This window comes from Anas acuta, chromosome 9, assembly GCF_963932015.1.
Source record: "Anas acuta chromosome 9, bAnaAcu1.1, whole genome shotgun sequence".
NCBI classification, from domain to species: Eukaryota; Metazoa; Chordata; class Aves; order Anseriformes; family Anatidae; genus Anas; species Anas acuta.
The window spans coordinates 9,642,617-9,669,988 of record NC_088987.1 but is presented as its reverse complement, the minus strand read 5'-3'; the positions used below and the strand labels follow the sequence as shown (position 1 = coordinate 9,669,988).

The 27,372-nt window shown below is 52.5% G+C and overlaps 1 protein-coding gene across 3 annotated transcripts in view; it reads left to right on the top strand.

Moving 5' to 3' along the window:
- Nucleotides 1-27,372, top strand: part of DIS3L2 (DIS3 like 3'-5' exoribonuclease 2) — a 187,567-nt gene that overhangs the window by 138,082 nt on the left and 22,113 nt on the right. For all 3 annotated transcript variants that reach the window (XM_068691642.1, XM_068691645.1, XM_068691643.1), the window contains one exon: nucleotides 13,854-13,933. In XM_068691642.1, the coding sequence (XP_068547743.1) occupies nucleotides 13,854-13,933 (80 nt within the window). The remainder of the gene's footprint in view (nucleotides 1-13,853; nucleotides 13,934-27,372) is intronic.

The window sequence follows — 27,372 nt, the reverse complement described above, 5'->3', positions numbered from 1 at the left end:
TGTCTCATTGGAAATATGTTGATAGATCTTGTCAAAGGCTGTGTGGTCCTCCTCTATTAGATCTGTTAGAAGGATCCTTGGCGACTCTTCCTTCTGCCAGGGAGGGATTTCACAGCATGCTGAATGTCAGCCCTGACTGTGCGCTGCTGCCTGGAACGTGCTTTGCCAAGGCTTGAGCTGCAGCTATGGCATCCTGGAAATGTAAATCTAGAAAGGGCTTTAGGAGAGGATCCTTTCTTTTTCCTGGCAATAGCAGGAGCTCAGCTGGCAATGGTCCTGTGCCGTGTTTGTCATTGCTTTGTCACTGCACTTTGGGACCTGTGTAATTGGAGCGAGTCTCTCGTGGGGTTGTCTCCGTACCTTTCACCCACCTAGCCATGCATATACAAAATACGTGGAAGAAATTTGCCCTTGGGCCCATTTCTCACGTGTCCCTGATTAGTCATCGCCTGGAATCTGAAATACTGGAGGCCTGCAGGAACCTCATGACCTCCGACAAGTCCGCCAAGGTCCACTGGGGAAGAGTTCAGCAGTCTGAAGGGCTCACCTGATTACAGCGCGGCGCTCAGGCAAAGGGACTCGCGCAAGGTTATCTTGAATCTCATTGAGCATTTCTTCTCATTACAGTCCACAAAACAACCTGCTATCGTGCTGTAACGGGGTTTTACGGGACCTAGTTGCAGCGTTGCACCACGTGGAGCAATGCCAGGGTGCCAGATGCCCTCTAGTGCAGTCGCGGCAGCATCGCTCCGCGCTCCCCATGCCGGTGGCACCGATGTCCCCATGCGGTGTGGCAGCAGCTGGGTGATAACTGGCATGAGCAGAGCTGAGCAGGGACCTTTATCTTCAGCTTTAAGGGGGGATTTCAGCCGTAGGTTGAGTCTAGGGAAAGCAGTGTGAGGCTAGATTTAGGGAAGAAAAAAAAAAAAAGAGTCCGAAAAGCAATTTGTTTCTGCTTTCCGCGAGCGAGACTTCCAAAGGAACTCGGTCAATTCTGCAGTACAATCAACAGGACTGGAAAAAAATACCAAGTGAAGTAACACAGTGGCTGTGGTAAACATGAACTGAAGCCTTGGAAGTAGCTAATGGCATACCACAAAAGAGTCTCCTTTCACCCACCGCGGGCCGTGCCAGCAGCAAGCGCTGCCAGCGCTGGCTTCTCGCAGAGGAAAGCATCATTTGGCTCCCTTTTGGGTTTCATTACTCTTCCTGCGCTCCCTCCTGCTCGCAGCAGCAGCCTTTCCAGTTGTAAAGGAGTGAATTAACTCCCTTGGTGTCAGTGATGGATGAGGCGCTTTCTCCCCCTTCAAAGGGGCGAGCCGTGCCGGCGGATGCGGTGCCAGCCGAGGTGAAAAGTCCAAGCGGGACGGGGGAGCTCGCGGGGTGACCCGACTGTCACTCGGGACACCCCAGGGACAGCTCCCGCTGGTGCCCTGGTTTTGTCCCCTTTTCAATGGACTTGGGCACGTCCCTTAACACGCAGCAGCCGTTGGTGCGGGATTCGGGGCCTCAAAGGCTTTCGGGGGTGCTTGGCGGCCCCGCGCAGCGGGGGGCAGCACGCTGGTACTTGGGGAGAGCTCGTTCCGGGCGTCCGTGGCTAATCACATTAAAGGTGACCTCGTGGGCAGCGCTTTCCATTGTTGCCATATGTTTTGTCCAGCGCTTGAGTGATGTTGTGCATTGGAATGTATTCATGCGTCGCCTAATTTAATCACCAGGCTTAATCCCTTCTCCTGTTCTACACTCTTAGAATTTACTGGCTCCTTTCTGGCCTCCCGTGCATTGTCTGGGGCTCCTTCAGAAGCTAAGACAGACCCCTGGAGATATTTGTATTTATTTACTTCCAGAATGTATTTAAAGCAGAAATCCCAGCAACAAGCCCAGCAAGCTCTCCAAAGAGCAAGCGGTGCAGTGGATGCTCTAGGAGGCTGATCCTTCATCCCTGTGATCTTTTCCTTCCATCCTTTCCACAGAGAAATTAAGGATTAGGCTCCTGGGTTTAAAAAAACAAAACAAAATACTACGAATGGAAAAACGACCGAGAAAGCTGCGTGTCTCCTTTTAATATTGTTGGAATAAATAACTGATTTTACAGAGGCTGTCTCTGTAAAATATGGTGTTGGTTTCTGCCTTTCAAGCTTACTGCTTTGGTACGGACAACTCCAATGCCAGGACTGACCGGACAAAATTAACCCAACAAAGCCACGAGTCCGTCAAGCTGGGAAGCTGGAAACTCTGATTTATGCAGAAGTGCTGCAAAAAGGCAGAGAGCTCTCTGCAAGAGCTGACACGGTCCACAGAAGTCAGGCGTTTCTGGGGAGCGGGGCTTTAAGGATGATTTCTAAAGATTTTTCCGTGCCCCAGCTGGCTCTGCAGGGTAGAGGTATAGGTTAAAAATTGGAATTAGAGATTCAGCTGTCTTGTGACTCGCTGTAGGAGTGGATGGGGTCAGTCCTGGCAAGGAAAGGCAGTGATGAGATTTTAGAGTGATACCCGATCAGGTTGCTGCTGTGCTCAACTCCCAGAGGCAGGAAACCTTTTAGTTTTCTTACACTTGCTGAAGCAGATCGTTGAATAAATACCTCCTGGGGTGGCTCAGGTCTTCGATTCTCCCTCCCCGTGTGCTGGTACCCACAACTCCGAGCAGTGCAATACATCCCGGATGGCTTTGAAACCTTAAACATGGCTTGTCCCGATTGAACTGAATCGCAGTCTTGATCTTTCGTGTGTCTCTGTGTTAGCACGCAGGGTTTCTTGCAGCTGAGCTCCCATGTGTGAGCTTGCCGATACTCCGCGGATGTGTGTTACGCTCTAGGTTTGATAGGAGGAAGGAGGGATGACGTAGAAGATTGCAGATTTGCGACCGGCTTTAAAAATAGTTTTAAAATGTTATGGATCTTCATTTTGAAGAAATGCAATCCTGCTTGGAAACCACAACTACTGAACATAAACCATGCCGAGGCCCTTCCATATGTTAAATAACAGTGCGGAATAGAGGGTTGTGAGCAGCCTGCTGTGCAGGCGGGCTGGAAGAAGATCACTGATCTTGCCCCCCGTGCTCCAACCCGGTGATCGACAGCGCCGTCGCGGGCTCTGACATCAACTTGGCTGCGCAGCAAGGCTTTACATTTTATACCGCACCTTTCCAGAGCGAACCTTGCCAGAGCCCTTTCCGAGGCGTGCACACTCCGAAATTTCCCCGTTGAAGCGCAGCCGCGTCCAGACCAGAGCCGGAGCCGCCCGGAGGGAAGCGGCTGCGGGTTAGCGGGAGGGCAGGGTGCCCACCCTGCTCCTGATGCCTTGCTGGGACAAATCTCCTGGCCCTCATCCCTTCCCGCTTCCGTCTTTTCCCAGGCTGCGACAGAGGAGCTGTGAGGTCCCTAGGAAAGAGCGAGCGGGAGCAGGTCACTGCCTGCCAGAGGAATTCCACCGGAGCCCCGGAGCCAGCGGTGGTTGTGCGAGCGGCAGCAGCAGCCTGCTCTCGCCATCCGTGGGAACGGGCAGGGATGTCCTCGGAGAGCTCAGGATCTCCTACAAGCATGTGGCACGTCCTGAAGTTTGGTGAAAGAACCGGGAAGAGGAGAGAGCTGGCGCTGCGGGATGCCAGGAGGCGTCTCGTGGCGTGCGGAGGAGATGCTCCGTGGGATGCAGGGGGCTGAGCGGGTACGGCCGGGGCTCTCTTCCCATCCCACGCTGCGAGCAGGGTTGGGGCGAGAAGTTTTGGCCAAGGATGCAGAGCAGCTGCCTGCTATTTTGTGAATGATGGCTCACGCTCTAGGAGTGCGTGGAACAAGCAAGTCCTGGCCGGCTGCACCAAGCAGTGAGGGAGCACAGATCGCTCCCGGGGAAGGAGCAGGGCTCGAGTCAGCAGGGCTAGGGCCGGGCTTTGGGTCCGCCAGATGTTCACAGCAGCACCCCAAAGGATGGGGAAGGACAGCGGGGCTCCTCGGCAGAAATCAGCACGGTGCGATCAGGGCGTTCTGCATCTTCCCCGTCCCCGCTCCAGTTTAACGACTTGCCAAAATAACTCAACTTGGAAATACTGTTGTGATCTCTCTTTGTTACCTGGCAGAGCTCTTATCGTGTCGGCACAGGGGCTGTTCACATTTTAATGGGTTTATCTCTTCTATGGAGGGTATTACAAGCTTTCGTCTGTCTTCCAATGCGGCTCTACGGAAATCCCTCCAGGCACAAGATAGTACCTGGACGCCGAATTAATCTGCGCTCCTGGGTTCTCACAGCTCCATTAGGGGCTTAGCAGGGGAAGCAGTTAGCATTAACAAACTTAAGAAAATAGGATTTGCTGGGTTTGATCTGCCCTGGGCTCCTCGTATCCTCCCACCAGCAATGACAAAGACCGGGCACATTACGGGAAGACACAAAGCAGTGTCAGGGCTGATTTGGAAAATGTGTATCAGCATTCCCCAAGGGGAAAAACCTTGGGGGGGGGAGGGGGAAAGTTCTTCTATACTCAGGTGCAATAAGAGAAACCAAATCATTTATCCTCCTGCCACATTCCCCAACACTTCTGCACCCCCAGCTCTTACCTTGTGTTTCCACATGGCTTGGGCTATCAGCATCCAGGGCAGTGGCCCATCCTCCTGCTTGCTTCACCCAGCCACTGCTTTGTGTTTTCACTGGCAGGAGGTTGCAGCAGCTCTTGGAAACCAGCAGGCATCAGGCACTTTGCGCAGGGTGCTTTGTCCCGTTGCTCTCCATCGAATCCATGTTGTCTTTCTTTCATCTTGAACTTTTACCTTTGCTGGTGTGCTTGTTTTTTTTCCCATGAAACGAACTGCCTGCGAGCCTTGCTGTGTTTTATTCATGGTGTTAGCTCCTGAGCAGGGCTGGGTATCAATCAGTGTCTGAAGCTGTTGCCTCTCCGGGAGCTGCTCCCTCCTGCAGCGCTGTTCCCTCCGGACTCTGGGCTCTCGCAGAGTAGCAGTGCCAATTGCAAAGGTAATTGAGCCCTGCGTTCAGAGATGACTGTCAGGTGTACAAAACAGAGCATTTGGGGATAATGACCTGCTACGTGCAGTACCCACGAGTAGCAGCATACCGAGCAGCGAGTTGAGGGAGGTTTCCACTCGGTTGTGTCACTTCTCATCTAAAGCAAACAGAGAGCACGCCGACTGCTTTTCTTGAGTTTATCAGGCTCTCCTATATCCTTTGGGGACAGGAATGCCTTAGTGATGCCTTTCTGGTCAGGCTTTGCTCTTCATCAGATCAGAATGACATATATGTGGGTTTTAGTACTGCCCTCCATGCAAAAAAAGCTGTGGTTGTGGCAGTGGGATGGCTCCGGTCCTGGGCACGAGTGGCCCTCAGGTCGCAGATACCCCATACAGAAACACGTGTCCACTCTGCTGACACTCCTCATCTTAAGGGAAATTTTACATCAGTTGTATGCTTGAAGTTTCTCTCCTTGTTAACAGTGAGAAGTATTTCCCTTCTTTCATGGTTACTTTAACCCCTTTGGCTGACCCGTTTGCTTCGGGATTTTCAGAGCAGCGAACGTATTTGCTGTTCTGCCAGCCTCGGCCATACAGCGAGCTTTCCTATGAACCAGGGACTAGGATGCCAAGGGACTCTTTCCATCCTAGCACCTACTTTGTGCTGGAGGAGCAGCGCTGGGTGCAGGCTGACCAGGTGCTGTGGTGCTGGGCTCCAGCCACGGGTGCTCGTGGGCTGGGCGCTGCGGTGTCAGCGTTGCTTTTCCCGTCTCGCTTCTCACGAGCTCTGACCTGTTCCCGTTCATACCCATTGTAGGTCCTAGCAGCTCAGCTGACCTCTGGCTTTTTGCTCTTGCTGTTGGCCTCTGGTCTCTCCTGGGGGATTTCCCCTCTCTGATGAGGTGCGTGGTGTCAGAGCACTGCCCTCCGGCCAGCGGCTTCTTCACCGACAGGGCGCTGTTACTTAACAGCAAGCTGTTTGCTCGGAGAAGGGTCAGGACAGCAGCCTGTGGGGTTGTTTCAAGTTCCCGATTGCACTCAAGCCTCCTACTAGAGTCTTCATCCTCCTCCTCTGCCAAATGCCTGCTTTCCCAAGTGAACTTCTGTAGCTCACAGTGAAGAAGAAGCCGTTTGGACGGGCAGGACCCAACTCTTCCCTGGTGGAAAAGCAGGTGAGGCGTTGCCAGTCTTCAAAGCACAACGCTTTTCTGCAGCCACAAAACCCTATCGAGGCAGGTAAAGCCCAGCTTGTGAAGGACCCGTTATGTTACTAAGCGAGAAGTTCCTTCACACGATGAATCCAATTGTCTGTTGTTGTTTCAGAGCACCAGCAGGGCTGGAAAAAGTGCTGGGAGCTCAGCAAGAGCCGGGAGCGCTTTATAGAGTCTGGGAGACAGGCTCTGAGTAACATGAAGCGGCCAAGCAGTGAAATTTGGCACGCATCTTGTTGGTGTCACAGTTTTTTATGTGGCATTTCCTAGGCATGTTTTGCTTTTATTTTAAAATTGATGTATGTGTAGAAAATACTTTAACTTCATTGACAGTTCCCTAGTGGTCTAGAGCATGCGGTGCTGTGTCAGAACTCGTTAGTTTCTGAAGAAGATATTTTTAATCCACCAATGTAAACCCTTTTGCAATTGTATAATCTTTATTTTAGTCGTGTGGTTTCCTAATCATGCATCTAAAGAATGAGCTCATCCAGTTTATAAATTACAAAGAACGTGAATGGAAGTGTTCAGTTCTCCTTTCTATATAAATCTGGTTTTATTTCTCCGCCTATTGCATGCTGTGTTCTAAACCTCCAGTGCAGGCAAAGTGTGAGCGTTTAAAAATAAACTCATTAGAAGTTTATATTAGTGCCAAGTGCTGAAAGTTGTCTCCTGCCCCATCTTCCCAGAAGGGCTCTTCAGCTTCGAGTTGCAGCTGCGAAATAAAAGCCAAGGGTACAATGCCAGCTTGCCTTGGGCTGACAGCATCCGTGTGTCTTTGCAGAGGATCCAGTAAAAGCTGCTTGCTGGTATTTCTGTGCTACCTGCAGCAGAGGTCTGGGGGGCTAGGAGACAACAAAGCAGCACCTGTGTGTGCTAGGGAATGTGAATTGGTGTCTGCTCCTGGGAGGGGAAGACCCAGGAGTCCTCGCTGGGTCCCAGGGGAGATATTTGGAGAGCAAGATCTGCTGCAGCCTGAGGAATAATTTAGTAATAGCTCGTTGTGCCTTTGGGGCCCAGGCTGGTCAAGTAGGTCGGTTAGTTTAAGGGGAGAAGCAAGAGAAATGCTCTCTTCCATCTTGCTATCTGCTAGGGATTCGCTGGCTCTAGATGTGTTTTACGTGCTTGTGTTTGCCCGGGTGGACTGCAGGCAGCAGCAGGGATTCAGGCCAGAAGCAAAGCCCCATATGAGTTTCAGCTCCTTTTCCTAGGTTTGACTGAGTTTCAGGTTGACATTTTCCTTTAGCCCCATGCATGGTCTTGGAGCCTGTTAATAGATGCAGCTCGCTGGCTAATGCCTTGTGACAGAAGGGACGTGAGAGAGATGTGGTGCTTGGTGGTGCAGAGTGAGAAAAACCCGAGGTGATGTGTTTGTTGTACTGCAGCAAGTAAGAGAGAACCTGCCTGTACGAGAGACCTCGAGACTGGAAAGCAAAGCAGGGACGGAGAGGAATTGCCGTAAGTCACCCTTTGCTGTGCTGTCCATGAACACCCAGGTGTTCTTCTGCCCCGTGAAAGGGGAGAAATTAGCTTAGGCTGACAAGGAGTTTGTAATCTCAGCTCTGTTATCTCATGCACAGGAGCTCTGGGATGTGTGTTGGCTTGTTGTAGAGCATGCTCGGTGCAGCATGATCATTGCTGATCCCTTCCTGTGCCCACTGTGCATTGCAGGGTGAGGGTTGGGATGTCTCCAGTGGATGGCTGGGGTAGGAAGAGGGAGGAAGAACAGCTGTCAGTGATGTCCCCTCTAGAGCACACTTTCCCCAAGGAGCAGGCTGATGGGACAGCTGGTTTTGCCTTTATGTTTGTGCTGAGGTGCTGAGACTGGCCAAACTTTGGCTGCCTGCAAAGCCAGGAGGAAAGAACCGCACCAACCCAACGTGACAGGTCATTAGTTGAGCTGGCAGCAAGCTTCCCTGCCTTGCCTTCATCCACTGGAGGACTTCTGAGGTCTCCTTTGCTACCCCATCCTGTCCTCCCTCCATTGCTTCTAGAGAAAGGGGCAACCAAGGAGAAGTGCAACCTCTACCCAGGGTCTTTCCGCAGCAATTTTGATCTGTAGTGCAAATCGAAAAGCAACCCAGAGGGAGAAGTGCTCCAGAGCAGCTTCTTTAAGTGAAAACACAGCTGTGAGGTTTGCAGGCTGTGCTTCTGTAAGGGCTCATCCAGTCAGCACAGCCAGCACCGCTGCAGCCCTTCCAGCACGCAGGAATTGGGAAATCCATTGTGAACAAGATTGAGTTTGATGGCCTGTGTGCAGGCAGATGGATGTATTTTTAAGGGACGAGGTGCCAGAAAGCTCTGTGATTACGTTACTGGAGCACGGCTCGTTTTTTGTGGTTTGAAAAGTGAGTGTCAGGACTTCAGGGTTATTTTTTTTTTCTTCGGGTCAAAACCAAAGTTTGGGAGGGGCATAAAAACCTGCTCGATGACTAAGTTTATTCTTAAAAAGCTTTCTAGAGCTTGCTGGAGAGGGGAGCCTTTATTCCGAGAGGGAGCCGATACCAGTCTTTTCGGACCTCCGTGCGGACGGGGTTATAACTGTGTGAGTGCCAAGGGCAGGTGAGACCCCTGCCTCTCAGGAGAATGATTGCAGTATAATCTTTAGATCCAGTCCCCTGGGTTTTGTTGTGCAGGCTCGTGTTCTGCTTCACCTCCTTGCCCTGGGTGCTCTCTTTCTGCTTGAATACCACTCCGGTGGAGGAATTACCTCGAACAGTAGAACCAAGGCTGGCAACAGCACGATGCCCTCGTGTTGACCCAAACCCGGGACGTTTGAAATCGTTGACCTGGTTATTCGGCTGAACTGATAATACCTCTGAAACCGTGCATGTGCAGAGAAAACTTTCAGTCTAATGACGGAGGTTTGGTGCTCGGAGCCAAGGGGAGGATCCAAGCCAAACCATTTACTCAAGGGGCATGCAGAATTTGCCCGGCCGAGTCAATATAGGTACTGGCAGCGTTTCAGCAGCCAGAAGGCTGCTCCTCGCGCTCTCTCCTTGTTGGAGCTACCAGGCTTTATCGCATGACTGGGCCCCTAATTGCTGCAGGTCTGAAACTTGCTTTAAAACGAGGATGGCTGCTGGCTGCACCAAAGCCCAGGCAAGCCTGGAGGTCCAAGGCAGCTTAGAGAGCACCGTTCCCCCTTTCTGGCCTCTGTGGTAATGGAGAATCCCCAAAATACAGCCAGCTTCCCTTACAACCCCACCAAGACCTGGCTGCTCAGTGGGGCACTGGGTCCCTGCAGGGACCAGGAAGCCCAGAGCTGTCCATGCAGCGTGGGGCAGCTGCCTGGAGCCTTTCTGCTTTCCCTGATGTCTTCTGGCTGTGTCTGTGCCCTGCTTGGTGCCTGCTCCCTGCTGCCAAGGGAGCGGGTGGAAACCCTCGGGTGCCTGAGAGCAGATGAAGCACATGGATGCCTGATGGATGGAGGAGCGAGGGCTGTCCCACCGCCAGCCAGCTGCATCCCCTGCTGGATTTTGGGATGTAGCAAGTGGGAGGATGTTGCAAACGTAGACTGGAGCCATTGCCCTCTGTGCCCAGCGCCACCAGGGGCAGGAGGTGACTTTCCTCAAGGAGGTGGCATCACTCTCACCTCGAGCCTGCACCAAATGTTGCAGGGATCGGCCACATTGCTGTAAATATTTCTCTTGCTCCATCCACCAGTGGCCAGGCTGTGTGCCCACTCCTGTTTGGTTCCATGGGTGCAATGCTCTCCTTCACTGAGGGAACCACATCCAGCCCATCAAACTGCCTGCCCCTGTGAATTTCGGCACCCTGCTCCTCTTCAATTTGGGTGTATTGCAATTGTGCCTGGTAGCGAGCGAGCCTATCCATCACCGTATCCTCGCAGCTCCCAATTACTCCTTCTGACAGCTCTTATTCGCGCACCTCCCTACGCCTCTGACATCTCAATTATTGATGGGGCTCGCCTGGGAGGCAGCGCTCTGTTCGCAGCGTGGCTCCGTTCCAGCTCCCCTTCCCATCGAGTCCTCGCACACACCACGCCGGGCGTCTCTTTATGTGCAGAGCTAGCGGAGTGGAAAGGGATCTTTATTAGCATGCGAGAGCTTTGGGGCGACGCTACTGAAGGGGGCAGTGCAAGCCCAGTCGCACACAGCGCTGGGAGATTTCCTCTCCCCCTACTCTCCCAGCAAAGCCCAGCAGTGTCCTGGAAAATGAAATGTGTTTAATGCTGACCAGCCTTCCTCGTGACGGGGTCACTCTGCACTTGAGTTTCTGCAGGAAAACTCAGTTCCCTCATTGTCCCTGCAGGCATCAAATCCTGTGTTTTGAACAACAGTGGCCTTTCCTTTGTCCTGGTATTTGTTCGCTGGCTTCACGGCAAGTCTTTGCATTCTGACACACGCAAGAAAAGGAGCTTCAAAGCAGCCTGCAGTGTTGGAGCAATGCTGTCGAGTTGGTTAAGAGTTAGAGCTGTGCCAGAGGGAGTATTGCAAAAGCCGGGTTGGTTTGTAGGTCTCTGCCTGTCTGGGGGGCTCGGGATGTCTCGTGACATTGCTGCAGTGGAAGTCAGATTGGAGGAAGGATAAAGTGGTCGATCAGCTCCTGACATCTCTCCAATCCCCAGCCTTGCCCTGCAACCTTCCTTGGTTCAGAAGGAAGCAGAGGTTTTGTGATGTGTTTAGGGAACAAAGGCAGGAGGAAAGGGAAAGGGCGGCTGCTGGAGGAGATGGGGCCAGAAAGGAGCAGCAGCGCTGGGTGTGCAGAGAGCTGGGCGAGGGCTGGCAGGAAAAGATGCCTGAGTTTTGCTCTCGGGGATCTGTGGTAGCAAGAAAAACCTGTGGAGCAGATCTTCCAAAGCACCAAGATGCTGGGACCATGAGCACCCTGGTAGCTGAACACGACAGCACAGACGTGGCCACGTGGCCAAGGATGGTCCAAGCAGGGCTCAGCCTCCGGTGGCTCCAACAGCACCGTGCTGGGTGGGTGTGCACAGCTTTAAGCTTAGGAAGCAGTCTCTGCATCCCAGCTTGCCTTCTGGCAGTGCTCAGCTGGTCCTTTCCTCCCTGCCTCGACTGCTTCTTTTTATTTCTCTGCTGCTCTTGTCGCTGCAGGTGACAGCAGCATCCACCTGCCTGGCAGCAGTGCCCCGGGCGGGCACATTTGGTCCCCGTTACGCAGCCCTCAGCCCTTCCTGGCACTGGTGGGTAAGCAGAGAAGACGGAGCCTGCCAAGCAGGGTGTGTTGTGTTTGTCTCGAATGCCATAGCCAGAGAGAGAAGGGTTAAAATAACAGAAAGCTGAAAACGCATTATCTTAGGGAACTGTGATCTTTTCTTTCTGGCTAGGCAGGATCCACGGGACCCTGTCCCCTCCAGATAGCGAGAAGGTCACCCTCCCATACCTGGTTCCCCCGGAGCTTTCCCATGCAGCCTGTCCAAACAAGGCTGTTTTCCTTCCCAGCCCTTTTCCTTCCTTCCCATCCCCTGCACTTGCTTCCTCTCACAGAGCTGCCTCCGGCCCCGAGTGCTGCAGGGGGCACGGGGCCCAGGTGGGCTGTAACCAAAGGTGTGTGGCTAGCGCAAGCCTAAAGGCCACTAAGCTGAGAGAGCTGCAAAGGAGAGGCTCAGGCAGTTCTCAGTCTGTCCCAGTCAGATTTATTGATAAAAGTAGCCAAAGTGGCCCGATTTTGTGCTTTCTTTTGTTTTTGTTTTTTTTTTTCTCGGCAATGTGATGCCCTTCCCTCAGAGTACCAGGGCGTGTGGAGCCGGGGCTGTGATAACTGCTGTCCCTTTTGGCTCAGACCTTCCTTCTGATGTTCTGGCAGGAAAGCTTTGGAAAACCTGGCCCAGGAAAATGGCCTTGGGGAGTTCCCAGTCCTTCTTTCGGTTCCCTGACCCAGGGGGACTCAGGTTGTAGCCAAGTGACCTCTGCCTCTGTCAAAGCAAGGTGATCGCTCGCATCCCTGGGGGAAATTGCTTGTTTCTTATTGACCTCCTGCTCCTGTGGGGCATCTGTTGTGCACCGTCAGAGCATCTGGAGCTGCTGCCTGGCTGCAGAGATGTCAAGTAAGACGAAACGTCCCCAGCTGGCCCTGCTAGTCCTGCTTCAAACACCCCTCTCAGAGGTGGGACTGAGCAGTACGCCAAGCTGCAGAAGGGCAGAGCCTACAGAAAGCCATAGATTGTGATACTTCTGTCCTGGACACACGCAAAGTGCAGACACGTCTTACGTGCTGCTGCAGGGGCGTGTTTTTTGGGATGGTTTACAGGGTTAAGGGCATGGAAGTCCCAGGAGATCAGCTGGGTTTGGCCTCAGCCTTTGTACTTGGATATTAAGGCAGTGACCAAGATGGGGAAGTTTTCCGTGATTTCATGGTATGCAGTTTTATTTGGGTCAACGAGAGCGCAGCGTATGACTTTGCTACCCTGTAGGGAAGGGAAAATTGGTGCACCATCTAATGATTCAGCACATGGGGTTTCTTAACAGCCTACGGGAGAAAGATGCTTTAATTCTGTGTTCATTCCTGAATAGGCTGTTAATTTGAGTTAGCAATTTCCTTGGACCCCAGAGGAGAGAGTCTGCGATCAAAAGGAGCGGCTCAACACCGCTCCCTCCTCCTTCCCCTGTTTAGGAAGGCTGAACTCATGCTAACAAACCTCTTTTGACTTTTGGCCTTTGCTGTGGTCTTCCCAGACCTGCACAAGTCCTGAAATGATGCAGCACGATCCAGCAGGGGTTACAACCCTGCCGTTAATAGTCTGTCCCCCCAAAAAGCTCCGGCACTCAGTGTGTAAAAACTGCAGCAACCCCCTCCGAAGGATGCTGCCCTTCTTCCCCCACCTGCTCGCTCCTCCTGAGGGTCTGTAACCCTTCTGTAGAGGACAGGGGCTGCACCTTGGGGCTGCAGGAGCAGCCTCCCCTCCTCTCCCCTGGGGCCCAGCAGCATTCCCGTGGGGAAAGAGGCTCTGCTCCGCTGTGCCCCCTCGTGCAGATCAGCCCCGAGCTGTTTTCCGGGCAGTCCAGCATGTAAAAACCTGAAGAAAAAGCCTCCCTGCAGAGCTGCCCTGTGGAGAGAGGATTCATTTTTCCCCCTTAAATAAAAGGAGCCGAGGCCGAGCTTGAAATCCGAAAGCCCTTGCCGAACGCCTCCTTGGAGTGGCTTCCAGGTCCCATCACAGCCTCCTGCCGGACGCGGGGCCAAGCTGCAAACCCTTCTAACAGCTCTTTAATAACTCCGCGCAGGAGGAAAAATCTGTCACCTTTCCCTCTGTGGTTTCTCCTCTGTTCTAATGCGCTGGGGGAGCGGGATGGAGCCGGGAAGGTTTTCAGAGAAAGGCTTGTGGGAACTGCAGCTGCCGATGGCGAGCGCTCGCTTCTCTGGTGTCTGAGGGCAACCGCAGCCGCTTTGGTGAGGGGCGGTGTGTGTGGGTGGGTTTGGAGGGGCGAGCCGCTATGACCCATGCATTTCAGAAGAACCACAAACACTTTAGAGTAACAAAGGGTGGAAAAAGCGAGAGGTTTCTGCAACGCATGTGACTTCGCCCTGAGGTTTGGAAGCCCGCGCTATGTTCCAGCCCGCGGTGTTTGCGTGTCAGTCTCGGCGAGTTAGCTCTCTCCCACAAGCCTTGCTCGCAGTTGCTGTGATGACTGAGAACACAGCCTAAAACCTTGCTTTTTTTTTTTTTTTCTCTCTCTCTCTCCTCGCTCCCCTCACCCCCTCTCTGCAGCTGAAGCTCTCGTTTACCTTGGACCAGGAGAGCGGGATGCCTCAAGGCTGTTATATCTATCAGTACCGGGACAGCAACAAGTAAGTCCCACGGCAGATTGCACGCAGCAGATAGGGGAAGGTGCACCGAAAGGAATCTGCCCCGTGTTCTGGCACAGGGAGCACAGCTGCTTGTACCACTTAAAAGTAGATTAAAGCAGGCTTTGGGCTTGACCTGCAGCTGGGAACAGCTCCTGTAAAACCAGCACCTATAAAATGCACGAGGCTCTGCAGCCCCTCCGTCCTGCAGCGTCTGAAAAAGCTGGTCACTCCTTTTATTTGCTTAAAAGGCCAACACTTGGGTATGGAGGGCTCTGGCACTCAAACAGCCTCTGCCCTGGGGCTGTTTGCAACTGAAATCCACCCTTGTTTTGTGCAAGGGTGACACTGGGGGAGCGGGCTGGGGGTCAGCATCCACACCTGGGCAGCCCTCACCTCTGCCCAGAGAGATGCAGCAGCCTGTCCTCTGCTCAGGCTCATCTGTGGGTTTGCCTTTCGTTTGTGGGCACTACAGCCCAAGTGCAGCCATCTCCTGTACTTTTATAAGATACTTTATGATGATATTCAAGCATTTTCTAGCTATTCTGCCTATTTTTGCTAGCCGCCATAGCGAATTGGCACCCACGACGGTTTTATTTCAAATCCCATTCTCATTATCAAATCGATGGCAGCAGCACAGTTCAGGATATTTCTGTGTTCGTGCTGGGTTTCTCTGCATGAATACCAGCATAAATCCATAACTGGTTACCTCCACCTATGCAGTTGTGTGGCTTGCCAGTTATTGCAGGCTAGCCCAAAACAGGTTGGTATATGAATTTGTCAATGAGTGCAATGCCCTGTAATTAGATCTGCTCTGAAACGCTGAGAAGAACAGCCCCGACAAGGAAGAAATAAATCTGCATGCGGCACCTAGCTCTTCCTAAGCTGAGAAATGTGTGTTTAAAAAAGAAAGGGGATCTTTTTCTGGGAGAAGAGCGCAGAGCCCTTCCTTACCACCTGTGAGCTGGCAATTAACCCACGGTACCCGGTCCCATCCTGACCATTTTGGCCCTGCAGGCATGAAGGAAAAGAGCTGCTATCTCCAGCACCACGAAGCCAGCAGGGAGACGTGCAGTTAAGTGCAGAAGCATAAAATCAACACGAGAAGAGCATTCGGTTTTGAGTGTTTAAAAGGCAATGGCACACAATGGGCAGCGAGGAAAAGAAACCCCCCAGACCCGTTGGGTTTTGTTAAGGATGTTTATAAATCCCACGCTTCTAATTGTGCGGGGTATATCTCAAAAATCAGCAGTGTTTTCTGCCACAGACCCTCCTCTCCCCAGGCTTGTGTGCGCGTTTTGTGCCATTGTTTGAGGAAACCCCTGGGCTGGGAGTGGAGCTGTTTTGTTTAAGCGCTAAGGCCAATAGCAATTCAGTCGGAGACGTTGATTTTAGCCGTGAGTGGTCCAGCATGAGACAAAGTAGCTGCAGCGTGTTGGCAGCTGTCGATGTAGAGATGTATGGCTGTGACCTGCATTTCTGGCAGTCGGGGGAGCCAAGGCACCAGAGCGATGCCAGCCGGGATCGTGCGTTTGCAAAGCACGGTGCAGGCAGGATGAGTGCAACTGCCAGCAAACCCACACCTTGTGCGTGTCTGACAAATCCAAATCATCATTACACCTCCCTGCAAGGTCCTGTACGTTGTGTTTTATAGCTGGCTCAACAAACCGGGGGCCTGGGGAGCAGGATAGCCATTGCCACGGGGAACCTTGCTGAATCTGAGCCCAGGCTTATCCCCCGTGCCCTGTGCTTGCAGCCCTGGGGCTCGGAGGCTGCTCGTCCGACAGACTGAAGCGTGAAGGTCTGTGCTCCAGCTGACGTATTCTTGCAGGTAAAACGCCCTTGAGCCAAACGTGTGCTCGGCTCCAGTTGTACCCTCGGTGATTTTGGAGGAGTTCACGTGCGCTGCACCTTTATGGCCAGCAGAGCACTGCGTTTAGGAACCTGATAGCGTAACAAAGCATCGACTCGGTGCTGCTTTCCTGTCTCCCAGCCCAGCAGAGACCTTGCTTCTCCAGCACCGGGACTTTTACAGGGCTAATTTGGTATCCGCAGAACAGCGTGGCAGTTGTCATGATACTATTTCCTTAGCAATTTCCTAGGGTAAATTGTAGGCTTTGTGTTCTCACCAGCCTAGTGAGGACTGAAGAGTGCTGATCAGGACCCGAGGGGATAAGAGCTCTTCTGCGCTCTTGAAAAGATGCCCCTGGAAGTTAAAGCACCACATTTGTGCCTGCTCCACATCTTGGAGCTGTGTCCAGCCCGGAGCAGACTCGCTTGGTGACATGCTCTGCATCCCCGCATGGCGAGGCTCAGTGCCACCACGGTCACCAGAGGAGTGTCCCTTCCCCTCCAGGTGGCAAATGCTGTTCCAAGCTGCAGCCAGACGGGGCCACCGGAGAACAGCGAATGCTGGCCTCTGCTCCCCGAACAAAGGGCCGGAGGTTGCTGAGAGCGTAATTACCAGAGCAATTAAAATTTCTATCGCTTAGGCTAGCAGTGCAAGTGCCATTCAGGCTCTTACAAGGGCAATCAATTGGAGTTTGTTCTCTTTGAAATAAAACCCTATCGAGGAATTTGTGCCTGCTCCCGGCAGCTTTTCATCCCCTGCCTACCTGTAGCGCTACGGCACTGGGGAGACTGGAGTCAGTGGAGCCTTCACCTGCTCTGCTCCCCTGTCCTCTGCTGGGATATATTGGGACCTGATGGCGATAAATAGTCCCAGCGGAGGTGAAGGTGCAGTGCTTGGTCCTGTTTGGGGAGAGAGGTCGTCGCTGCCCACCCTGCAGGCACGGGGGGACCAGGGGACATCTTTTCTCCCTGTGCTTCCTGCTCAGACCCAGCCACTTCCCTCTCCTTGGCTGCCAGCCCTTTCAGCCTGCCTGGCCCCGGAGGAAATTGCTTGACCTCACGCAGATGAAAGCTGTCTCCGTTCGGGTTTTAAGCCATGTTACTTAAATTCTCCTTAACGGGGATCAGTCAGGATAATCTACAGAGGACAGGGCTGCCGTACCTGGCTGCTTCGGGCAGGCTGCGACACGGGGGACAGCCTGGTGACATGTGCACGGTGACACGCTGAACAGGAGCATGCTGTCAGCTGTCACGTTGCCCCAGAACAGTCACAGGCAGGGAAAGCCAGCCCAGCCAGCCTTCCCGTAGCGTGACTGCAGCACGGATCTGGTGTTTGGGCTGGGACTGGCTCTGCTGCCGCTCCCTCCTGCTGGATCCAGCAGCAGAACCCACCCAGGCAGTAAAAGGTCATTAAGGCCATTTGCATCCACTTTGGCTCAGGAATCCTGTCTTACGACACACAAACTCACTGATCCCTGCTTTAGGATTGCGATGCCAGCTGTGCTGAAGCAGTGCCTGGCACCTGAGCGTGGCCGATCCTGCCCTTATAGGTTGCCAGGCAGTGGGAAGGATGAGATCAAGAAAGGTTACAGGTAATGGTGGAAGATTTCCTCCATCCCAGGTACGGGAAAAGCCAAAACCAACTTGAGAACCCCCTAGAAGTCTTCTGCCTGTATCTAATAAATAGAAAAGTTCATCTCTTCTGCATTCACCATCACTCTCCAGATGCTTCTCTGGATCCCATCTCACCTCTGCTCACCTACCCACAGCAAGCCTGACCCTTCAAGTGCCTTTGTCTGCCCCCCAAGACTCTCTGATTGCTGCCACCTTCCTCAGATGATGCGGTGCTCATGGCCCCTGCCATCCCAGACACAGCAAGGAGCTGCAAATCCCTGTCAAGATTCATCCCGTTACGTGGGCCATATTTGCACAACGTTGTAATGCTTCCTCGTCCCCCGCTGGTTCTCCTCTAGTGTGGTTTTCGTGCTCCCTGAGCCTCCAGGTATTGTTTTCTTCCTCAGGTCTCTTCCCATGGCAGGAGTGCCGTCGTTGCCGATGTACCAGCCTGTGCTTCAACAACGAATTTCATTTTAATTCCTTGCTGCAGCTGGTTTCGTGCGCGTGTGTGTCAGGATTATGAATTCGCAGCGGGGGCTTTCATGTTCTCTTCGGAGTAATTTCTAAACCCAGAGGAGCAGCATCTTGCGTGGAACCACTTAGAGACCTCTTACAAAGGCAGCCTGGGAGTATTGATCATTTTTCCTCTCCAGGGACCCGGAGCGTTACGGATACGGCTGCTGTGCGCTGTAGCCACTTGCGGGCAGCACCACACAGCTCTTCAGGATGAGAAGTGAAAAACAGCTCCAGTTGAAAGGAAAAGTGGTGCCCCCTTTTATATAGAGATCAATGATGCCTGGTACATTGGATTATCACTTAAAACACCAGGACTTCAAATGCCAGGGTGCATGCACTCCTGCTGCTGACAGGTTAGTGATATATAATGTTGTTTGGGTTACCAACCGAGCTCCTCTCTGCAATCTTTTCATAAGGTGAATATAATATCTGCAGTGATGTACCCAACGTTACATCAGGAGAGCCAGCCTATAATTATGCTTGAATTGTTTGAACGGGTTATTTGTCACTAGCACATTAGCTCACTCCATTTAGTGCTACCAGCCAGGGCTGCGGCAGGCTTGGTGTAAACAGAGCTTGGGTGGAGGTTTTGGTGTTTGTTTGTTTGTTTTAATACAGAAAAGCAGAATTTATTTGGGCTTATTATTTTTTTTGTTTGGAGAGCTATTCAGTAGGAGTGCTAGGTACAAAATCTGTAAAGCAGCTGACACAGCACAACTGATTTGTTTTCAGATGTAGCTCCCAGGTGCACACCTCATGTTGGACTTTAGCATGGACCTGGTGGGTTTGTAGTGAGCTGGCAGGTTTTTCCCAAGATGTTTTGTGTTGTTTTGTTTGTTTGTTTGTTTGTTTTTTGAGGAATTGAGGCTTGCAGAGTGGGTTTTCCACACAAACTGCTGCATAGTTCACACAGACATTGGGTACCCCACTGCCTTGTTGCACGTTTTTTTTCATGGCATGCATCCCTGCAAAGCAGCACTTGTAAAGGAAGCAGCTGTCTCTCCTGTTGGCACCTGATTTTCTCGTTAGTGATATGTACACTGCCCTGCTCTGACCTGCGTGGCTCAGGGAAGTCTCTGAAGGCGGCATCTTGTCTTGTTTGTCTTGTCGCAGGCAGGGTTTTTGTGGGGGGAAATCCACGTACGTGTAATCCCTTGACATCTCGGGCTTGGATGGATGCTGTCCAGTACCAATTATTCACCTGAAGCTTATGAAATGCCTTGTTTAGATTTCAGATCAAAATAAGATTAATTCAATTACTCCATGTCGCTCTGCCAGCTAATGACAAAATCTCCGTGGTGGAAATTTCACCGTAGGGTGCCCTGCTGGACAAGCTGGCTTAGCTGGGCAAGGCACGTCCTGCTGCCCTGCACTTCTCCGCCTGGCCCTGGCCTCAACTCTGCACATCACTAGGATTTTGTAACCATTTCCCAAGATTTATTGTGTTGCAGGTAGCTGCGCTGCCCTGTGACTCTTTCCTGGCAAGCTGTGGCAGGGTTTGGCTGTGTTTGGAGGCCATGAGAAAGCATCGGAGGCAGCTGGAGTTCAGTAAGCCTGGATTTTCTTTGCTGAGAAGGAAGAATACCACTTGGGTTGTAACCAGCCCCTGTGTTTAAGACTAAGCCAGCCTGCTCCGGGCTTACAGCACTACCAAGATCTAGTGGAAGGTGTCTTGGTGTGGATAAGAATGGGAGTGGAAGCAAAATGCAAACCAGGACACGAGTTAGCGCTGCGGAGAAGAGAGACTGTACCAAGCTGATGACTAAGCAGGATGGAGTTTTTCTTTTCATATCGTGGCTTGTTATTTGTTTGACTTTTCGGTGCCAAACTTTGTCCGAGTCGGCAGGTGATGTGGGTGCTTCACCTGCCAAAGAGCAAACACTGGAGCTGGCCAGGCGAGGCTGGGAAATGAGCGTGTCACCGAATGTGGAGAGCAAACACGTGTTTTGGCGGAGGTCCAGCGTGGGCTAAATCGTCCAGGAGAGCCGGTCTGCACGTTGACCTTTAAAACTCCTAAAGATACGTAATCCTTCCTGCCTTAAATATACGTGCCCGGCTTGCTGTATGCCACAGCCTCAGACTGCTGGGGCACGCTGCGAAATTGCGTTTGTCACCCGAGGCGTTGAGCTGAAGGGAGTTGTTCTTTCCCTGCAGAAGGGACCCGATGGACATTTTGAGGTGGAAGAAGGGTTCTTACAAAGGGCTGTGCCCAAGGTGTTACTTAGCTGCTTTTCTCAAGGCAGACCTGTCTCCTCCTCCTCCTGCCACCCAGCTACTTTAATAACGGGTTGCCAGCCCTTCAGTGCCGTGGAAATAGGAACTGCCAGCTCCTCAGCGTGCTGCTGTGGTGTGGAGGCTGCAGACAGAAAAGGTGGCCAAGGAAACCTGCCTTTCCCCCGTGTGGGCAGGTGGGGTTTGCAGATGATGTGACCCCTTCCAAACGAACACGTGAGGCTTTCCCTGATGCCACAAAGCCCACGTGTACCAGCAGACGTCTCTCTAAATCCCCATGGGGTACCAGGACGGTTGGTGTGTTCTCCTGTTCTCCAGGCAGGGCTCCTAAACCCCAGGCAGGGTGTGTAAGCTCCCTGCTCTCTCCCTGGTTTAACCAGGAGTCTTTTTTTTTTTTTAACCTGTGTCAATGTGCTCACTTGGTGAGGAGCTGCAAAACCTCCCTGTCAGTGGTAGGTGTCTGGGTATTCGGTGGCAGTCAAGTAGGTGAGAAAATCGGCTGCAATTGCGACTGAGTCAGAGATGCTGTCTCCGTGTGTCATCCCTGGAGATCTGTTTACATAGCCATTTGCTTAACAATATGTTTGGAAGCCCTCAGTACCATCTTGGCACCATTTCCCTGGCCTATATATGTCTGTTTAGCGCCCAAGGCGGTGAGCTATATCTGAGCTAGGCTTGCTAACCTGTAAAAAATGTGGATTTTTTTTTCAGTAGCGCTGTATCGGACAAGTCCCTGATTAGCCCTTAGGTATATGGCAGAGGGCAGGGTGTGGGGAAGAGCAAACATCCTCCTTCCACAAGAAGCCCCTCTGATTTTTACCTTGAACCCAAGCTGCTGGATTGACTTTGTGTCCAGCAAGGTCCTGTCCTGAGCTGTGATCTGGCTGGAGAACCACCAGACACCGTAACCATCCCTCTCCCAGTGGGGTTTCTAGGCATATCTTCAATTACAGATTCAGAAAAGGAGCCCCTTTTTTGGCTTGACTGTGTCCTTGAATGCACAGTCATGGTACAGAGCAGCTTCCCTGGGTCTGGGTTTTGCTGTGCACTTCCCTCTGTAACATTACAAGCTGGGAGCAGCAGGCAAGGGCACGTGCTGCGCCTTCTCCTGTGGCTTTAGGATGTGCTTTAGGTCCAAACGATGCGAAGCTGCATGTCGTGTCGGGCAGTGAAATAAGAACAAGGACAATGAATAGGATGCTGAGCACACAGAGCACACGTGCTGCCAGTGCTGATGCTGTGTTCGGAGAGACCTTCCCGTCCCGCTCGCCAGCCTGCTGTTTGAGCTTTGCTTTCTGCCCAGAGAGAGCAAGGGCTTTCGGTTTGCCGCGGGCAGGACCTCTCCGGTCTGTTCAGCACTAAGCTCTGCCGTCCCTCGGGGGATCCGCAGTGTGAGCTGGAGCAACTGGGTGGATTGTCGGCCAGCTGGGATTGCTCTCTCTCAAAGAGCTACTGGCTGTAAGCTGGAGCATTCAGTCTAGAAGTAAAGCACACAATAAAGGCAAGAGAGATTAACCCCTGGCAAAGCGTCGCAGGAGAACACCAGGGAATTCTCCCTCTCTCAAGGACACGCGTGTGCTTCTGGAAGATGTTTTAGACACTACAGGCCAGTGGATTTCCCAGAGCAGCCGTGACCTGAAGCCCTCCAGGCTCTGCAGGTCAGCTTCTGTCATATTCTTCCCCGTCTTAAAATCCTGGCACACCACTGCAGTCGGGGGAAGGGACCAGCTTTGCACTGATACCGCTCGCTCCTTTGCAAAGCTGGGTTTTGCCAGCTGCTGTGTCTGGAAGAACAGAGTTTGCTTTGGGTCCTGGTCCCTCCCCACGTAGTCTGCCAAGCTGGCATCCAGCATAACCTTATTGCTTGGAATGACGTCCTTGCAAATCAAAAGGTGAGCGAGGAGGCCTCTCTCCTTACCTCCTACCGAGCAACAGGGGTGAGTGGTTTTACTTTACTGCCATCCTTTGCTCTGGATCCTGCTGCTTTTTCAACTTCTTTTTTTTTTCCAAAGTTCAGAGCAGCTAAATCAATCCATCGATGAACTCTGTTCCCTCCACACCTTCATGCTTCTGCTTAAAAAAAAAAAAAAAGAGCTTCATATCTTAAGCATGTTTTGTGTGCTGTGTCGAGGTCACCCTGAATGGGGTTCCCATTACAGCTCAGCTCTTTCACCTCTTCCAATTAGGCATGCATTAGTCAAGCTGGAGCCTAATGGGTTTGGCTTTGCCAGTACTGTCTGAAATGTTCACAGCGATGTAAGAGGATTTGGGCACAACTTCCTTTCAAGTTAATGGAAAGATCTTGCTTGGAAGGAACCTGCTTGAGGATCGGCGTGTACTTTGCATTAATGTTTCCATTAATTTTAATGGGAGATGGTTCTAAATTCCTCGGATCAGCTTTGAGCATCTTCAATTTTGTGTCCTTCACCTGCCTCATCTAAAATGGGGCTGATGAGCAGAAATGCTCTTAACTGAGCAGTATCATTATTGGCCAAGGTGTCCTGCAAGTTTTTCTGCCTCTGCCTTCTCTGGAAATGTCCCGTTGTCTGGTGACCCCACTGGGCTGCTCACAGCTCAGTGCACACAGCTGAGCTCCAGGAGCTGCTCCCAGCACAGAGGCTGTCTCCTGGCTCTGATTTCATGAGCAGAGCAACTGCACATCCTCTGCTTCCCCTCCTTCTCTCCTTGCTCTCTGCCCTCCTGCTCCTCTGAACACAGCAGTGGTTAACTGCAACTGAGCATCTCTTGCTGGTCAGCTCACTGCTCTTTGGAGCAATGTCTGCTTGTAGACGTTTGCTTCTATCTCTTGACTGAGCTGAGCTGAGATCGACATCCTGACTGCTCATCACATCCCCTATCCCCCTGGTGAAATCCAGCCCTGGCAGTGCTCTTGTACGTGCTGGATCTCCAGCACAACCTCATTTTGCTGACGTCCCGGTTAAACAGCCTCATGTAGGAAAGGAGTAGATGCAGACCCCAATCACCTCAGTGTAATCGGGTTAGCAAGCAGCTGCACATGCACTTGTCCTGGCAGCTAAGAAGGGCCCCACTGGCGGAGCCCTGCTGTCTGCACAGCCCGACAGCATCCCAGCAGCAGGCAGGAACGGCTGGTAGAGGCAGGTGTGTAAGGACTGATCCTTCCCCAGGGTCTGCCCTGGGGACATCCAGAGATGCTTTATACTGAAGAGCGATCTGCAGGCAGGTAAGGAGCCAGCTGTCAGGGCATGGGGATTTGCAGCAGCCCCCAGGGCAGCAAACAGCACATGAATTGCCCTGGGCACCTGCACTGATGAGGTGTTTGAAGAGCTGCAGTCATCAACGTGCTCCAGGGCATGGAAGTGTCCTTTGGAAGAGCCACGTGCACCCAGAGAAGCTTAGAGGCAGCTCTGTTGCAGTGTAGGGCTGGGCACACGTTTGCAGGTTAAGGATGAGCTGGCAGGGTCCGTGCTACCCGAAGAGATCTGCTGTGAACTGCTGGCAGGGTAGAGCTGCGAGGCTGTGCAGAGGGCTGCCCGTCACTCCCCCCTCGGCCAGCCCAGGGTCAGCTCCAGCCCCCAGCAATTAGCGAGACGGATTGAATTGAGATTGATCTGTCTACTTGCGCAGAGCGAGGCGACTCCAGCAAGAAATTTCTCCTCTCCCTCTGTCTCCACGTTAAAAGGAAGGAGACCTTGTCAGATTTCTGGATAAATGGGGAGCGCGGGGCAGGATGGAAATAAATGTTGTGCTAATGCGTAGGAAGAATCATTTGGACAGAGAGACATCATTGATATGGCCAGGCTGCAGCTGATCTGCACCACTCTGCTGGAAATTGTGCCTTGTGGTACAGCTGCTGCAAAAAGCAGCGTTCAGCGAGGTCTCTGCTATTCACTGTGTGCTTGCAGCACGTTGCAGGGGAGAGCAGAGACGCAGGGGCTGGTTCAGAGCAGGACTTTAGAGCATTTGTAGCAGGCTGGACCAGCACAGAGATGCCTGCTGCAGGGGATTCGTCGGAGTTGCCTTCTGGGCCACTTGGATTCAGCTGGAAAACTGGGCAGGGTATTTTGAAGCAGGGCTGTTAGCCCTGAAGAGTTCAGTGGTCTGAGTCCCAGCACGGCTCCTCGAGCTGTTCCGCTCACCAAGGAGCAGCTCTTGTACCCGCAGAGCTCGCTGGTTGAAGGACCCCCCAGCAGGCAGCCCGCGGGGTAAGGCCGAGCACAGCCCCTCTGGAGAGCAGACAGCGAGGAAGGATGCTTGTCCCGAGATCCGTGGTGGGTGCAGCCATCCCAGGGCCCCCAACCACGCACGGGGATGCTCTCCTAGCTGGCAGTGATGCTGCTTTGTGTGTGTTTACCCAGGGCTTTCATCTGCACCGTGCCAGCACGAGAGCCGCTGCTTGTTCTTGACAGCTCAGCTATTGTTGCAAAGTATGATTTAATAGCAAGACTTGATTACAACATGCAAATGGAGCTGCTGGGGGACTATCTCAGAGGTTTGTGGAGATTAGCTGTTAAATTGGCCAGTGCAAAAACATTATTAAGCAGAGAATATAATTACTCATCTTGTGCTTCTGTATTGTATGGAAGAGACAGATTTGTTTAAAAGCCAGCAAGTCCTATACAGAGAGAAGACTTGTGTAAATGCCACATCATGTACTGCTGTACGTTGCGGCGTATTTTATTAGAGGAGCAATACTTAATAACAACATTTGGGAACATGTGGAAAGAATCCATTATATTATCCTGCGTCGTAAAAGCAAAACCTAATGCCTGTTCTGGGCGAGGGCAGTGCAGATATTGAAACATCTCCTTTCGGTGGTGGTTGATTGCTTTTATGGAGATTGTATCGTATGGATATAAACAAATCCAGCACTTGATGTGGAATCTAGGAGCAGGGTTTTACACTCAGGCATCTATCTTCTCTCTGTGTGTGTTCCCTCTGAAATGCATCAAGGTTCCCATTAACACCTTAAACGGGGGAAGTAGGATTAAAGGGAGGCTGTCAGCACGTGGGAAATGAGAATCGAGGTGTGTGCTTGCTGTTACTTCTTACCTTTCAGTCCTAGGGTAGCGTACGGGGCTCCTAGAATAAAAGCTCACGTGTGCGGGAGGATGTGGAGGGAGGATTGAGGTATGGGGGGGGGGGTTAGCGCTGCAGACCTAGTTTTTAGGGCAGGTTGGGCTCTGGGGATTTCCTCCTGGCCCTTGGGTGCCAGTGGCAGGGGCTGGGCTCGCAGGGAGAGCTGTGGTGGCAGCGCTGTGTCCCTGGCAGCCGGGTGTCCTGCTCGGGGATGTGGCTGCAAACAGCTTTGGTGGGGACAGGGCGGTTTTTGGCAGCTGAGGACAGGTCCTGAGCCTCTACACACGTGAACAAGGAAGCCCATGTGCAGCAGCTGGATTTAAAAACACAATTGGTTACTCAAAGTTCCAGACAATTTCAGGAAAATCTGTACCAGAGGAGCGAGGAGGGCTGAGTTAGAGGAACAGCTGGTCGGTAATGGAGCATGCTTTCTGCCAGTCACAAGTGCTGATTCGGGGAGCAGGGGGATGCTCGTGGGGCAATCCCGCTGTGCCCCGGCGGTGGCTGCTCGCTGCTGATTGATGTCGCCGGACGTTTCCCCTCCGGCATCTCGTGCCTCTCACCAGATGTTCTGCCCAGGCTTCGCCTGTCTAAGCAGGAGGAAGCCCCCTGCTTAGACGAAGACTTCCAGGGGTTCTGATGGGAAACTCGTCTCCGTCCTTTTGTCGCAGCTCAAGAGCGTTTTGTACCCCGGTAATTGCTCCCCAGGCTGGTTCCTGTGTGGCTCGGAGCAGAATGCAGAGCTGCCACGGGCTGCTGGTGCATGAATCGCAGCATCCCGGCACAATCTGCCCAAATCGCTGCAGATTTGAATTCGCAGCCAGCCCTGCTTTCTCCTTCACTACGTGTCTGTGCACACACAGGCATGCCACCCTGTTCCTTACCTGCTGTATACGGTACGTTTGCTGTGGTCAGAGCTGTCAGCTCTTCCAGGCAGCACAGTGGGAGAACAACTGCCCTGCCTGTGACCGGGTTGGGTTTGGCTGGGAGCCACAAAGCACCTGAAGCAGGATCCTGCATCTCCTCCGTGCCTCTGGGGCAGCCAGGAAGAGCTCTGACTGCATCCTCGCAGCAGCATCGCTCCGGTTTTGTTAATCCTAAAAATACCTGTGAGCGGTTGCAAGCCAAGAGGGTCAGAGGGGGCAGCTCTGCAAAGGTCCCCTGTCACCGGGGAAGGGGAAATGACGCATCTCATCACCAAGCACGAAGGGACGGTGTCGGCAGCCAGCAGTGCACGTGGGTAGGAGCAGGAGCTGGGTGTCTGCGGGGGAGATCAGCTGAGGTTGGCTCAGCCCTGCTGGCAGCGGAGCAGGAGCAAACGGGGTCAATGGGTGCCAAGTCCGGGAGCACAGGGTGGCACAGTGTGGGCTGAACCGCTGATCTAGGGCACACTTAGTCCCCATGCAGGCACATCTTGTCTACAGTAGATTTCTTACAGTGATCTTTGACAGTTTGTCCCGAAGCCAAACAGTGGGAGACACTTTATAGCAATATTTCACAACGTTGGCCCAGCTACATGAGGGCTGAGTGTACGCAAGCTGCTCTTATCTCCCTAACCAACACATGCACACTTTTAAGATGCAGATCTGATCAGCGATCAGTCCTGATAACGGCAATAAACTTCCTGTGGTGGTAGCGTTACGGTAGCGCTCCCTGATAGCCAGGCAGAGGAAACAGAAGCCGTGTATTCACCTGGTAAGCTCCTGTTTTCATGTGTGCACAGCTTGGAGGTACAACAGATGTGTCTGTTTGGTGGTCGTTAACCAGATCTCAGAGTCTGGATTGCAAGAAGTCGTTTGTGTAATCCTCTTCTCTGGCAGCATTGATACTGCCTGTGCAAGGGGGCTCTTAGCTGCAGACCAGGGTGCTGTAGGAAGAGTGGCACAAGCTCTTTAGGAACGATGGAGTTTTGCTGCGTTGAGCTGAACAGCACAATCTGAGGCAAAACCTGCTCGTAACAGGTCCTAAGAGTTCGCCACTGCTTCTCTGAAACCCTGGGCTGGAATAGGGCTGTGATAATTAATGGAGGTTAAAGTCCTCCTGCTGTCTGGGAGCTGGTTGGAAATGGAAAAGAAGAACCTGTCACAATTGTGACTGGCTCTAAACTGCCGTCAGGCTCTCCTCCTTCCCTTCCCCTGCCCCAAGTGGAAAATCGCATTGGAAAGCAG